At 36.9% G+C, this 13,660-nt stretch overlaps 1 protein-coding gene across 1 annotated transcript; it reads right to left on the bottom strand.

Annotated features, from left to right (window-relative positions):
* Positions 1-1,836: 1,836 nt before the first annotated feature.
* Positions 1,837-2,948, bottom strand: LOC142505586 (casparian strip membrane protein 1-like). Its single transcript, XM_075618627.1, has 3 exons — positions 2,583-2,948; positions 2,386-2,509; positions 1,837-2,254 (listed from the first exon to the last, which is right to left on the bottom strand). Exons 1-3 carry the CDS (start codon positions 2,858-2,860, stop codon positions 2,039-2,041), a joined length of 618 nt encoding a protein of 205 aa, XP_075474742.1. The 5' UTR covers positions 2,861-2,948; the 3' UTR covers positions 1,837-2,038.
* Positions 2,949-13,660: the final 10,712 nt, after the last annotated feature.

Genomic DNA, 13,660 nt, shown 5'->3' with positions numbered 1-13,660 from the left:
TTGTCCTTTGATCAGCTAGGATTCTTTTCGGTGATCCTTTCGTATCATCTTTCCTACTACCAGTGACATTTTGCCTTCAATTAGTAAACAAACAGTTTTGCTTAGGTAATTGGTAGGACTATGATTAACAGTTTAGATTAGGAAATATATACGCATGAAAAATCAGTTTTCTTCTTGAATTCAGTTTGGCTCGGCTCCACTTTTGTATCATTTTTCCTCATGTCAGTGAAATTTTTGCCTTCAAATAACAAACTAAAAGTTTTCCATAGGTAGTCGGTAGGACTCTAATTAACTGTTTAGATTAGGAAATATATATGCATGAATAATTAGTTTCTTTTTTGAATTCAGTTAGGCTAGGCTCTGTAATTAGTTGTCCTTTGATCATTTTGACTTCTTTTCAGCACCGTTTTGTATCAACTACCTACTATCAATGACGTTTTCTCCTTCAAATAGTAAACTAACAGTTTTTCTTAAGCAGACGGTAGGACTCTGATTAACAGTTTAGTTTAGGGAACATATGGGCATGAATAATCAATTTTCTTGTTGAATTCAGATCGGTTAAGCTCTGTAATTATCTATTAGATCAGCAGTCATGTTAATCATCAAAACATAAATGTTCTAACATAGAGATACGTATTTGGACACTATTGCATACTATCTATTTCTGACATCACGCTTTAGACAAGTAACATATAAAGGAATGATATGAATTAAGTCAATTTTCAGTCTCAGTACATTAACCTATATTGTTTTTCTAATTTCTATCCTTTTTTGCCCAAAATTTAAAATGACAACTAGAAATCTCTTACCCGATGGGCCAGGTTGGCCGAGTTAGAAAATATATTTGAGGATTTAGGTTTTTTTGTAGGAAAACAGCATTAAAAAAAAAAACAAAAGTCCACATTTTTTAAAAATAAATCTAAAAAAAATTAATAAAAATATCCACACTCAATAACCAAAGCTTGAATATGCATATTCTCGATGGACTTTTTTTTTCTCTTTATTTTATTTGCTCAGATGGAATTTTTTTTAAAAAAAACTACATGTACTAATTTCCCTAAAAAAAAAATTCCACAAAATATTTTCCATCTCAGCAAATACATCCGCATGTTACGTAATTTTTGGTGGTCAATTTCAATTTTTAGCAAAAAATATAATAAGACATAAATTGGAAAAAAAAATTACAAATTACAGCATCGAGACTGCAAATTGTCTCATAACAATTCTGAAATTGGAAAACAGGTAAGTTATGAGGCCAAAATGAAAATTTTCCTTATTTAAATTACTCTTGAAATATAAAATATTTTGTTGTTATTGTTAAAAATATTTTTGAAACTTATTTCAAAAGAGAAATATATTATTTTGCCTCACTTGTGGAGTGGTCCCGTGTCACTCACCAACTCACTTCGTTCGAGAAAATAAGAGGGAAAATAAAACCATGAAGGAAATGACAAAAATTTGGGTTAATAAATGTTGATAGAATATTAATAATGTTGCAGTTTCAAGATCAAGTTTAGTTATCATCTACTTACCAAGTTCTTATTTGAAATATTTAGTCCGTATTCACTTATGGGTTGTAAAAACCTGGACTTGGTAATAAAATAGTTTTCAGTAGTTTATGTACCTTAGAAGCTTAAATATTTTCGAAAGTTTGGTTTTAACCATAACTTTAATGATATTATGGATGTCACATCTCGAGATCAAGGCGTGACATTTTTCTTGAAGTTGAAGCTACAACCTGACATTTTCCATTTTAATTTAAAAATTATCCTATGTTTTGTACCATATTCTTTTTGAATATTAGATTAGCATATGTTAAAAAAGGAAATTAAGAAATATTAAAAAACCAAGAAAAATAAATTACCACATAATCCAATTGTTTCCATTGAACATAATTTTCCCCACACAAGCACATTTCTATATCAACAACATTCCAATTAACAAACAATTCAACACACATCAAACTCCAAATCCCAAATAAATAGAAAAGAAAGTGCAAAACGTACGATAAAACCAAATTACATAATGTGAATCTGGTTTAGTGTTTCCGAAGAGACACTGCCGAAAGCACCACCAAGAAAATAAGCAGAACCATTGTGACAAACGCAGCCACCACAGCTCCACTAACCCTCTGGCAGAAGTCATCGAACTGATCACATATGGCCAGCCAATTCGCCCCCGAGTTCCCGTTTTGGGCCAAGTAAACAATGGCCGCCGAAGAACTTCCAGCCGAAGTAGCCAAAGCCACAGCCAACTGAAATCAAATCAACCATATAATGATACCCGGCCAGTATTCATAAAGTTTTATGGTAATGCTAATACATGCAAAAATCGACCAAATAAATTAGTGGGCTTTATGTATTCGGTCATTCTATAGAATCTTACTGTATCGAAGAGAATTAACAGGAATCTTGGTGCTTTGGAAACAGGTCGCATGATGCAAACAATGGAGAAGGGTATGGAAAGAACAAGGTATCCAGTAACTATCGCCATAGCTATTACAAAGAACCTACAAGAGAAAATAGATCAAAATAAATATATTAATTACATGTGCGATTCGATTATCGGGATCAGGAACTTACGAGAAAGTAGGAAGATCGTCATAGCTGGCTTGGAACTGGAAGAACTGAGTGAAGAATGGAAGAGTTTGCTCGGTGGTTCCCATAGCGACCGCGGCTCCTAAAGCCGACGTTGCCGCGCATATTCTGAGGATCAAATCGAAAATAGATACACCCCTTTTGTAACCTGAGGTCTTGGAACGCACGAATGCCGCCGGAGCATCCACCAAAAGGGGTGCTTTCCCTTTCCTTTCTCTGCTGGTTTCTGCAATTTCAACTGTTGTTGCCTCGTTTTTCTCCATTTTTGTTCAAGTTTTTCTTGAATCTGTTTTCTAAAGAGATGATCGAAGCTTGATTTATGGTATGAAAGTTGGAGGAGAGATTGAAGGTTTATATAATGATGATGGATTAAAGTTTGATTAATTTTTGAAAGGTTTATGTAAGATAATGGAGCAAGAGGAGTTGTTTGCTAACTTCTTGTTGAATTAAAGAATTATATTTATATATATTTGATAGTGTTTTTCTGAATTATACGAGAAAGAAAAAATACTATGTTGGATTAGATGGAGATTCTTGAGAATTAATATTATATTAGATTACTTAATGTGGATTTTGTATAATTAAGGATTTGATTGAATTGAAACTTTAATTAACATATTGGAATATTGAACTTATATATTTAGTTATTGACTGACTTAAAACAAGACCTTCCCTAATCCACTACGGGTAAAAAATGATTTTAATTTATGAATTATGTTGACCAAAATTATCTTGCAGTAGCATTCATTCGTGTTCGTTATTTTTTTACGGAAGATAATAAAATTTGTATCGTAATTTGATACAAATCTGATTTAATTTAATCATCCAACTGATATAAATTTCGTTTTTCTGTAATTTTTATTTGTAGAGAAAAGGAAATTCAATTTTATGTCATATAAAAAACGTCCCATGTTTTCAAATATGACTAATGGCGGAAAATACCGATCTTTCAATATACAATGGTCATCACACCAAAAAAATATCAAATTTATCAAAAAAATTTATATACTGAAATTTTTGGTCTATTTGTTGTGTGAAATTTGAAATTTTTTGCTATACACCGAAATACTAAAATGCTGAAATAATATACATAAACTAAAAACTATATAACATTTATAAATAGTAGAGTTAGATTTTTAAAAATATAAGGTATTTTTTGGTATAAAATAGTATATATCGATACCGTACAGAAATCTTGGTATACCGTCATATTTCGTTACAAGTGGTATGTTATACCAAAATTTTCGGTACTCTATCGGTAAAAAAATTTAATCCCATAATTTTCAGTGATATGATATATATTTTAAGTACGACCCTTAAATACGAAAAAACTTTCAGTACAACAATCTTCAATTGATATTATCATTTAATGGGGAAATATTTATACCTGGTTTTCAATCTAAGCATATTCTGGAATAGAATAACTGAACACAATATTACTTAATTATTAAACTTAAAATTTTACAATTCACCTTTATGACTCGGTTTGTGTTTTTTCCCTAATTGAACAATTCCTTCATATTTATGTATGTTGTGGAGCGATTATGTTGAAGTTCTGTCAAATATGATGTGAATTGTACAGATTTCATGCCCAATATTTTGGGCATTGGATTGTATTTATTTAATTTTAGTGATGACAAAATAGTACTTAATTGTTATAAGATCCAACAATATTTTACAGCTACATTTGGCTGGAGGATAAAATTATGAAATGATTAAGAGAGAAATGATAAAAAAAATTATTGAAATATATAATGATAAAATAATATTATGTTTAGTATGATTGTTAAGAATGAGATAATTAATAATCCTTTTTTGAATTGACAAAATTGTCCTTTCATTTTTGCGGCAGTGAGGCGGTCGGTCGGCCGGAGGCGGCGGCTGGCGGGCGACAGGAGGAGGGGGTGGTCGGATACGACGGCTGTAGGCCAGCAAGAGGAAGGGGTGGTCGGCGGGCGGCATGCGGTGGAGGCTGTCAACCGGCGGTCGGAGGCGACGTCAGGCGACGGCCGACGGTGGTCGGCGGGCGGCAGGGTGGCCGGTGGGCGGTCGGTGGAGGGAAGTGGTGGTGAGTTTGGATTTAGGAGAAAGGTAAAATTGAAAAAATATGATGGATTAAGAGTAGGATAAATAATCCAAGGGGGTGAGAAGTGATTATTTTATCCCAGTTAATATAACCTAATCATTCATCGAAGGGATTGACTTAGTTAAATAAAAATCCTACCAAACATGGGATTAGGTGGGTTAAAAATTCATAAACCCACCTTATCCCCCCAATCAAACGCAGCGTATGTGTTTAAAGGTGTTGGAACTGGATTTCCAGCATTCCAATCGTTGGATCTCGGTTTTCTCTTCTTTCTAGTTGCAAGCTCCCTCCGGCCGTCCAGTCAAACAACGATTTTTATCAGCTGTAGCAAAGAAAAAGGCCATGTCTTCTTACACGCCTGGCGAACGCGCAGCGGAAGTTTAAAATTTAGTTTTATTTTGACAATCAAATATATTTGATTTTGGCACTTGTTTTTGGATAAGTGCATGAATTACGTCTTTAAAGTTATTTCTTGGAGGTGTAACATAGGGAATATAACCTTGATGATTTTGACTATTTTGAAAATATTGTTTTGAAAGTTGTGCATTATTATCATTACTCTAACTAAAATTAGGATGATTTTTTATCCAGGATTATATGGTTGTGAAAAAAGATCTAATATTGGTATTTTATAATCGTTAACATAATTTTCTTGTTCATGGAGACATTTTTTAAATGAATGTAATGTTAGATTATCTAATTACTCAATTTTTCTTGCTAAAGATGCAAGTTTAGCTTGAATATTTATATCATCTTTAAGATTATATAATACCCCCATTTGTTGAATTATTGATTTTAGTTGTTGGTGGTTCTATTGTACCTACATTATCCCAATTTTTAGCATTTTCTGATAATGAATCCATATACTGCATAGTATCATTTGGGTTTTTATCTTCAAAAGTTCCATTACCCATGATTTCTATCGTTTAGCTATCTTTAGGTATTAGACCTTCGTAAAAATGAGAAACTATTCTCCATGTTTCAAAACCATGATGTGGGCATGTATTCAGTAATCTTTTCTATCTATCCCAACATTAATAAAATGTTTCTCCTTGTTTTTAGGAAAAAGTTGTAATTTGTCTATTAAAAGAGTTTTTTCTATGGGAAGGAAAATTGTGACGTCTACCGTTTTAAAAGTCCGGAAATATTTTTATTTTTATAAAAGCTCGCAGTTACAATATAACATTTAAAATAATCGTATTTATTTTCCAATAAAAGTAGCGCGGTTTAAAAATAACTATCGTCATCCAAAATAAACGTAAACGTGTAAAAATCGTAATATCATTAACATATAAAAATGTGTAACTCCTCTCAAAACACATGAATCAATATGTGGAAAAATAATGGTCATCGGGTCGTGTCACCGCACCAGAGCTGCCTACTCAGAGTTCAGCACCTCCAGTCTCCTCAGCAACAAATTCACATGCATCACACATGCCTAGTGAGTCTAAAGACTCAACACACCTATACCGTGATAACAAATACATTTACATAGCACACAGCAGTAAAAAATAGCATAATAAACATATATTTTCATGATCGTGAAAAGGTGTATGCATAGCTTAAAACCTGTCAAGCAAGATAAGAATCGTAGCAATAATCGTGACCTTTCAAAACATGATAATAATCATAGCATGTATCATCGTATCAGCATATACGTGATCATTTTTTTTAATTTGAATTCAGTTCATTAGCTGTGACTTTCGTATCATTATGTGAGTCGATGGATCCATCTACGTGTAAACGTGGTACCCGGCGGCGAGGATCATCAGCGACAGCATTACCCGCCCACTGAGTCCCGACCTTACATGTCATTGTGTCATCGTTTTAGTCACAACTAAATCACTTCCTTCAAAACGTGTCATCATTTTCATCACTTAAATAAAAGCATGCATATACGTAATTTTTCCTTTAAACCAAGCGTGCACTGTGTTTATCATAATTGCGTAAAAATCGTAAACATGATGCATAAATATTTAAAATATCATAAATTTGTGCTTAGAGCGCTGCCAGGACCAAAAACTCACCTCGGGTGCAAAATAACCATTTTTCCCCTAGAAACCCAAAAATTATCGTTTTAACCCTGGACCTCTAAAATTTACCCGAAGCTTACCAAAATCCATAAAACATTCCATAACATAATTAAAATATTTCTTAGACGTAAACTCGAGTTCGTTTCACAACTTAACCGATTCGTTTAAAAACTTGGACCGGGTCCCGATTGTAACCCGAATCAACCCGAAACTTAACAAAAACCTTCCCAAAATTTTGCCACACCTTATTCACATCCTAACGCCCTTAAATCATCAAGACCAGTACCCTTAAGCTTCTCGAACGGACCTTGAAAGTTGCTGGAATTTCAGCACCTTGAAATTTCTACAAACCCGAATGCACCAAGCAACGTTTATACCGATTCTAGCCGAAAGCGGACGTGTCCAGCACCTAACCAGCTATTTTGGAACCAAGATCGAACTCAAGAGATACCACTTGAACCATCTTAGAAGACCCTACTGCCCCAAACAAGTAACCACACATATTAAACCCGAAACCCCTCCACAAACCAACCGAGCCACCCACAACCTACCCCTTCGTCCACCTTCTGAACTAAGGCCAGCAGCTCATGAAAGAGGATCAATTAAGGTGCCCGAATGCGCAACAAAAGTTTAAAAATTTGTTTTTCAACAAGAAAACCGAGCACCCTAATTCTATAATGTGTAGCAAATATAAAAAACACGAAATGTCATACATAGGGTGTTAAGAAAAATATATCTATCAATCTTTGAGATTGATGTTAGGCTCCAACTTAGTTGATAAACAACTAAGCTCTTCAAGGATGACAATCTACAAGCCTCCCTTTGAACACTCATTGTTCAAAAATTAGGCCCACCACCAACTAGCTAGTTCCCCTCTTATTTTGCACTAGAAAAATAAAATGATTTTTCAAAGAGAAGTGTATGGTTTCCTCAACAATTGAAGAAAGAAAAATTAGGAGAATGTTGCCCCAAAATTTCGGCCAACTCTAGTTGAGAGGAGAGAGGAGTTCCTTTTTTTTTGTGTGTGAAAAAGTAAAAGTAGTATTTGCATGCCATGCAATTTTTTAATGAAAAGTATTCCCCAACTCTTCACCTCCCAAGCATGCTTTCGACTTGGGCTTGTAACAATCACAAGGCACATGGACTTTTATTTAAATGTCTCAAACACATTTGAGTCTATTTAAACTTTACTTGATATTACTCAAGTCCAATAGTTTAATAATTATTTCTAATTGAGCTCTACTAGGCCCAATGTTATTTAATTAATCCAACAGTTGAATTAATTTAATTATTTGAACTCTACTAGGTCCACTAGTGTTTAATTAATTCAACACATGAATTAATTAAATTTAGTCCATAATAATGTTTATGAAAATCACAATTTTCAAATACATTATTTGTTTGGCCAACTTTTAATTTAGGAAAACTTCCTCAAATAAAAGTTACATTCTCCTTATAGAAGTCATACTTCTATTTTTCCTTACGCTTATAAACTCCTTTATAAGCCGTTCAACACATTGAACTATTTTACTTCTCAACGGGATCTAGAAAGCTAGCACTTGTGCGGCCCTCAATGGTTCATTGATACAACTAGCCATGGGTTCACATCTCCATGTGATTCGGACTAAACATGTCCTTATTTGAGCATACCCCAATTGCTCCATTCTTACTTATCAACTCCTTGATAATAAGAACGTCAGAACTCAAGTCTGATAGTACCCAACCAATCATGTTAAACGCCTAGCAGCATCGCTTACATGATTCCCTAGGTATCAAATGATAGTGCCTGCAAGAACCATTCAATTATGGTTAGCGTACAGTACGGTCCCTTCATCTCATATATCCCGACCGACTCGACAACCATTGGTATATCGAGAGTCTTCAATGAATCGATACTATGTGTCATGTCGTAGTTGCATCGATGGTGTAATCTATGAAACCCCTTTCATAATTACCACCATACTCTGATCAGAGATTTCATAATACATACACATGATTTCACATAGGATATCCATACTCGAAGGTAAGCGGTGAATCCCCGAATACAATGCATCGACTCCTATATATTTCGACAAAACACCCAACCTTGCCACCTGATGACCCCATGAGAGTCGTTAAACAAGTCAAAGTGCAATGCCTAGCATATAGAGTCTCAATGTTGTCCCGGGTCATAAGGACTAATGGTGTACAACCATAAACTAGGACGTTTCCACTCGATAAGTGAGAACCACTTGGAAAGTCCTTTATGGAGGGTTGTTCAGTGCACTCTACCAGGAGCACCTATCTGCATGCTCGGACATCACAATGTCCCCTACCAATGAAACATGGTACTCACATCGCAGATACTAGTTTCGAACTCGAGCGGCCTATATCCTTCTTAGCGGCGACTGAATCGACTAGGAACTGTTTAGAATATACAGTATTCCAAATATGAGTTTCATGATACTCATCATATGAGCATCTCATATTCTTTCTACTATTTGTATATTCAAGGACTTTATCTATGCAACTAGCATGAGTATACAGATAAAGAAGTGCCAAAACAATAATTTCAAATATTATTAAAATAAAGATTGTTTATACATAGAGTTTAAACTTGAACCCTCGGCCAACACTTGGCTCTACGGGAACCTACTCTAACAATCTCCCACTTGCACTAGAGCCAACAACCCATATGCTTCAAACCCATCGATTCGCGATGGTTCTCGAATAATGGTCTAGATAAAGGCTTAGTTAGTGGATCAGCAACATTATCTGCGGAGCCGACTTTGTCAATCGAGACTTCTCCTCTTTCCACAATCTCTCGGAGGATGTGGTACTTTCTCAATACATTTTGGACTTCTGATGAGACCTTGGCTCCTTATCTAGAGCAATGGCTCCCGTGTTGTCACAAAACACCGGGACAGGAGCAACTCCATTAGGAATAACGCCCAACTCTTGGACGAAATTCTTTATCCAAACAGCTTCCTTTGCTGCATCTGATGAACAATGTATTCTGCCTCAGTGGTGGAATCAGCTGTACTGTCTTGCTTGGAACTCTTTCAAGAGACAGCAGCACCATTGAGCATGAATATGAATCCAGAGGTTGACTTAGAGTCATCGATATCGCTTTGGAAGCTAGAGTCGGTATAGCCTTCCAATTTCAGTTCTCCACCCCCATAGACCAAGAACAATTTATTGGTCCTTCTCAAATACTTGAGGATGTCTTTCACAGCTTTCCAATGTGGAAGACCAGGGTTCGATTGATATCTACTCACTACACTTAGTGCGAAAGCCACGTCAGGACGTGTAGATATCATCCCATACATGATGCTACCAATTGCAGATGCATACGGAATGCGTGTCATCGCCTCTATCTCTGCATCAGTCTTGGGAGACATAAACTTGGATAGGGACACGCCATGACATATTGGTAGATGTCCTCTCTTTGACTCATCCATCGAGAACCTCTTCACGATGGTATCAATGTATGTGGACTGGGTGAGACCAAGCAATCTTCTTGATCTATCCCTATAGATTTGTATTCCTAATACCAAAGATGCTTCACCCAAGTCCTGCATCGAGAACTTACTCTCTAACCATATCTTAGTTGATTGCATCATTCCTACATCATTCCCAATGAGTAGAATGTCATCAACATAAAGCACCAGGAATGTCACAGCACTCCCACTGACCTTCTTATACACACAGGGTTCCTCAGGATTCTTAGTAAAACCAAACTCTTTGATTGTACTATCGAATCTAAGGTTCCAACTCCTAGATGTCTGCTTTAGACCATAAATAGATCTCTCAAATTTTCATACCATATACTCACTTCCGACAGATGTAAACCCTTCAGGTTGAGACATGTAAATCTCTTCCTTAATATCACCATTAAGAAAGGCTGTCTTGACATCCATCTGCCATATCTCATAGTCATACCATGCAGCTATGGCTAGCAATATCCTTATGGACTTGAACATTGCAACTGGAGAAAAGGTTTCCTCAAAGTCAACTCCTTGCCTTTGAGTATATCTTTTTGCCACCAATCGTGTCTTGAAGGTCAATACCTTCCCATACGCCCCAAGTTTCCTCTTGTAAATCCATTTACACCCTATGGGAACAATTCCCTCAGGTGGATCCACGAGATTCCACACTTGGTTCAAATGCATGGAATTCATCTCAGATTCCATTGCTTCAAGTCACTTGGATGAATCGGCATCAGATAACGCTTCCTTGAAGGTCATTGGATCACATCCATGGTTAGGCTCATCATGGCCCTCTTCAAGAAGCAGACCTACCTCATAGGTGGTCTCGAGACTCTCTCGGATCTTCTAGGATCTTGTATCTCCTCTCTTGGCTCTTCGGGTGTGGGTTCTATAATTGTGGGTGTCTCTCGAACCTCTTCGAGTTCTATCATATCCCCTTTTCTATCCAATAGAAATTCCTTTTTCAAAAAAGTTGCATTCCTAGAAACAAACACCTTTGTTTCTTGGGGGTGATCGAAAAAATATCCAACAGAATTCCTTGGATATCCCACAAAGTAACATAAAATGGATCGACTATCCAATTTATCTCCCACTGCCTGCTTCACATAAGCAGGGCACCCCCATATTCTAAGATAATAATACTTGGGAGGCTTATCCATCCATATCTCATATGGTGTCTTATCAACTGCCTTTGAATGTACATTGTTCAACAACAGTGCCGCTGTCTCAAGCGCATATCCCCAAAAGGATGGCGGCAACTCCGTGAACCCCATCATAGACCGAACCATGTCCATCAAAGTCCGGTTACGACGCTTGAAAACACTATTCAACTCTGGTGTAGCAGGCGGAGTCCACTGCGAGAGAATCCCATTCTCCCTAAGATACTCTTGGAACTCGGCACTCAAGTACTCACCACCTCGATCCGATCGAAGTGTCTTGATGCTTTGTCCCAACTGTTTCTCTACTTCACTTCTGAATTCTTTGAACCGTTCAAAGGCTTCAGACTTGTATTCATCAAATACACATACCCATACCTCGAAAAGTCATCAGTAAAGGTGATGAAGTAGGCATGTCCATGCTTAGTTGTGATGCTAAGCGGACCGCACACATCGGTATGGATCAAATTCAATAACCCTTTGGCTCGCTCCACATGTCCCTTAAAGGAAATTTTGGTTATCTTTTCTTTTGGACAGGATTCACAAGTCGTGAGAGCATTAATATTAGACATATCAAACATGCCCACTCCCACTAACTTGTTCATCCTTCTTAGGAAAATATGTCCTAATCGAGCATGCCACAATTGTGCCGAATTTAGAGTATCTTGTTTTCGCTTGTTTGTTGTTGTTATTGATTGGACATTGTTTAGTGGAATATCTTTCGATTTTAAGGTGTAGAGATCGATTTCAAGTTCTCCAGTACCAATTAAACATTCATTCTTGTAAATGTTGCAAACACCATTGCTAAACAAACAAGAAAATCCATCTTTATCAAGCATAGAAATGGAAATAATGTTTTTCATCAAATCTGGTACAAACAAAACATCTCTTAAAATCAACTTAAAGTCATTGTTCAAAAGTAAATAAACATCTCCTATGGCCTTGGCAGCAACTCTTGCTCCATTGCCCATCCTCAAGAAGGTCTCACCTTCTCTAAGCCTCTTACTTCTTCCCATCACCTGCAAATCATTACAGAGATGTGATCCACATCCGGTATCCAATACCCAAGAAGTAGAGTTAATTGAAATGTTTACTTCAATATAGAACATACCGTTTCAGAACTCTTCTGGGCAAGATATTCCCTGCAGTTACGCCACCAATGTCCAGGCTTCTTATAGTGATGACAAATATCAGCAGTCTTGTCAGCCTTCACTGGTATGGCTGCCACAGTGGCACTCGGAGTCTGCCTCTTCAAGGGCACGTTCTTCTTGGGGCGTTGGAAAGAACGCTTCTTTCCCTTCCCACGTGGATCGGTCTTCGTACCAGATGAAGAACCCACATAAATTACCGGCTTCTCTTTCTTGATGGTGAACTCAAAGGTCACAAGCATGTTCACCAACTCCTCAAGGGTCGGCTCCATCTTGTTCATATTGAAATTCACCACAAAAGGATCAAATGAGCTAGGCAGTGACAAAAGCAACACTGTCGGTGGTCAACTCCGAAGGCAACACCAGATCCATGCCAACGAGTTTGTCCACGAGCCCAATCATCTTCAGGCCATGCTCATGGACCGAGGCCCCATCTCGCATGCGCAAAGTGATCAGCTCCTTGACGGTAGCATGCCTAAGAGGCCGCGTCTGCTCACCAAAGAGCTCCTTGAGATGCAAATGAATGTCAGCAGCACTCTTTGCATCCTCAAAACGCCTCTGCAGCTCATCGTTCATAGAAGCCTGCATATAACACCTGGCTTTCAAGTCATGGTCACACCATTCCATGTAAGTCACAATTCCTCAGGAGTGCAGTCAGTCGGAGCCTCAACAGGGGGCGACTCAGTCGGTGTATATGTTATCCTTTCCGAATTCAAGACGATCTTTAGGTTTCTTAGCCAAGTGAGGTAATTAGGTCCGGTTAAAACGTGTTTTTCGAGTATAGCAGATAACGGATTGCGAATCGAAGACATTGTCAAATTTGTACTGAAAAGTAAAACAGATAAATGTTAATGATTATTTTAAAATATTTAATAAGATATAAAGTATGGACTTTTACTTTATAAATGTTTACTCCCACTATTTTGACATCTTTCACTACCCTCTAGTGAAAATGGGAAACTCCTTTCCTCAGTAGGTACGCAAGGTCCAATTAGCGAATTATGATCCCGAATAATATCAGCCAATCAAAATTCCTAAAATGTAGTTTCCAATTGCATCACTATGCAACCGTCTACGTAAACTTTTGTCTCACGTTTGATTAGGACCCAATAATATGACGTCGTTCATCTTTACGTGTCAAGCCTTACCCATCGATGTTAAGCCTTAATGGA

The sequence above is a fragment of the Primulina tabacum genome, chromosome 10 (assembly GCF_025594145.1).
Source record: "Primulina tabacum isolate GXHZ01 chromosome 10, ASM2559414v2, whole genome shotgun sequence".
NCBI classification, from domain to species: Eukaryota; Viridiplantae; Streptophyta; class Magnoliopsida; order Lamiales; family Gesneriaceae; genus Primulina; species Primulina tabacum.
Note: the sequence above shows the minus strand (reverse complement) of the source record. Positions and strands in the feature narration are given on the sequence as shown.

Coding starts and splice junctions, on each gene's coding strand:
- LOC142505586 (XM_075618627.1), bottom strand. CDS start 2,860: ATGGAGAAAAACGAGGCAACAACAGTTGAAATTGCAGAAACCAGCAGA. Junction 2,510..2,582: donor GACGATCTTCCTACTTTCTC/GTAAGTTCCTGA, acceptor TTTCTCTTGTAG/GTTCTTTGTAATAGCTATGG. Junction 2,255..2,385: donor TGTTAATTCTCTTCGATACA/GTAAGATTCTAT, acceptor ATTTGATTTCAG/TTGGCTGTGGCTTTGGCTAC.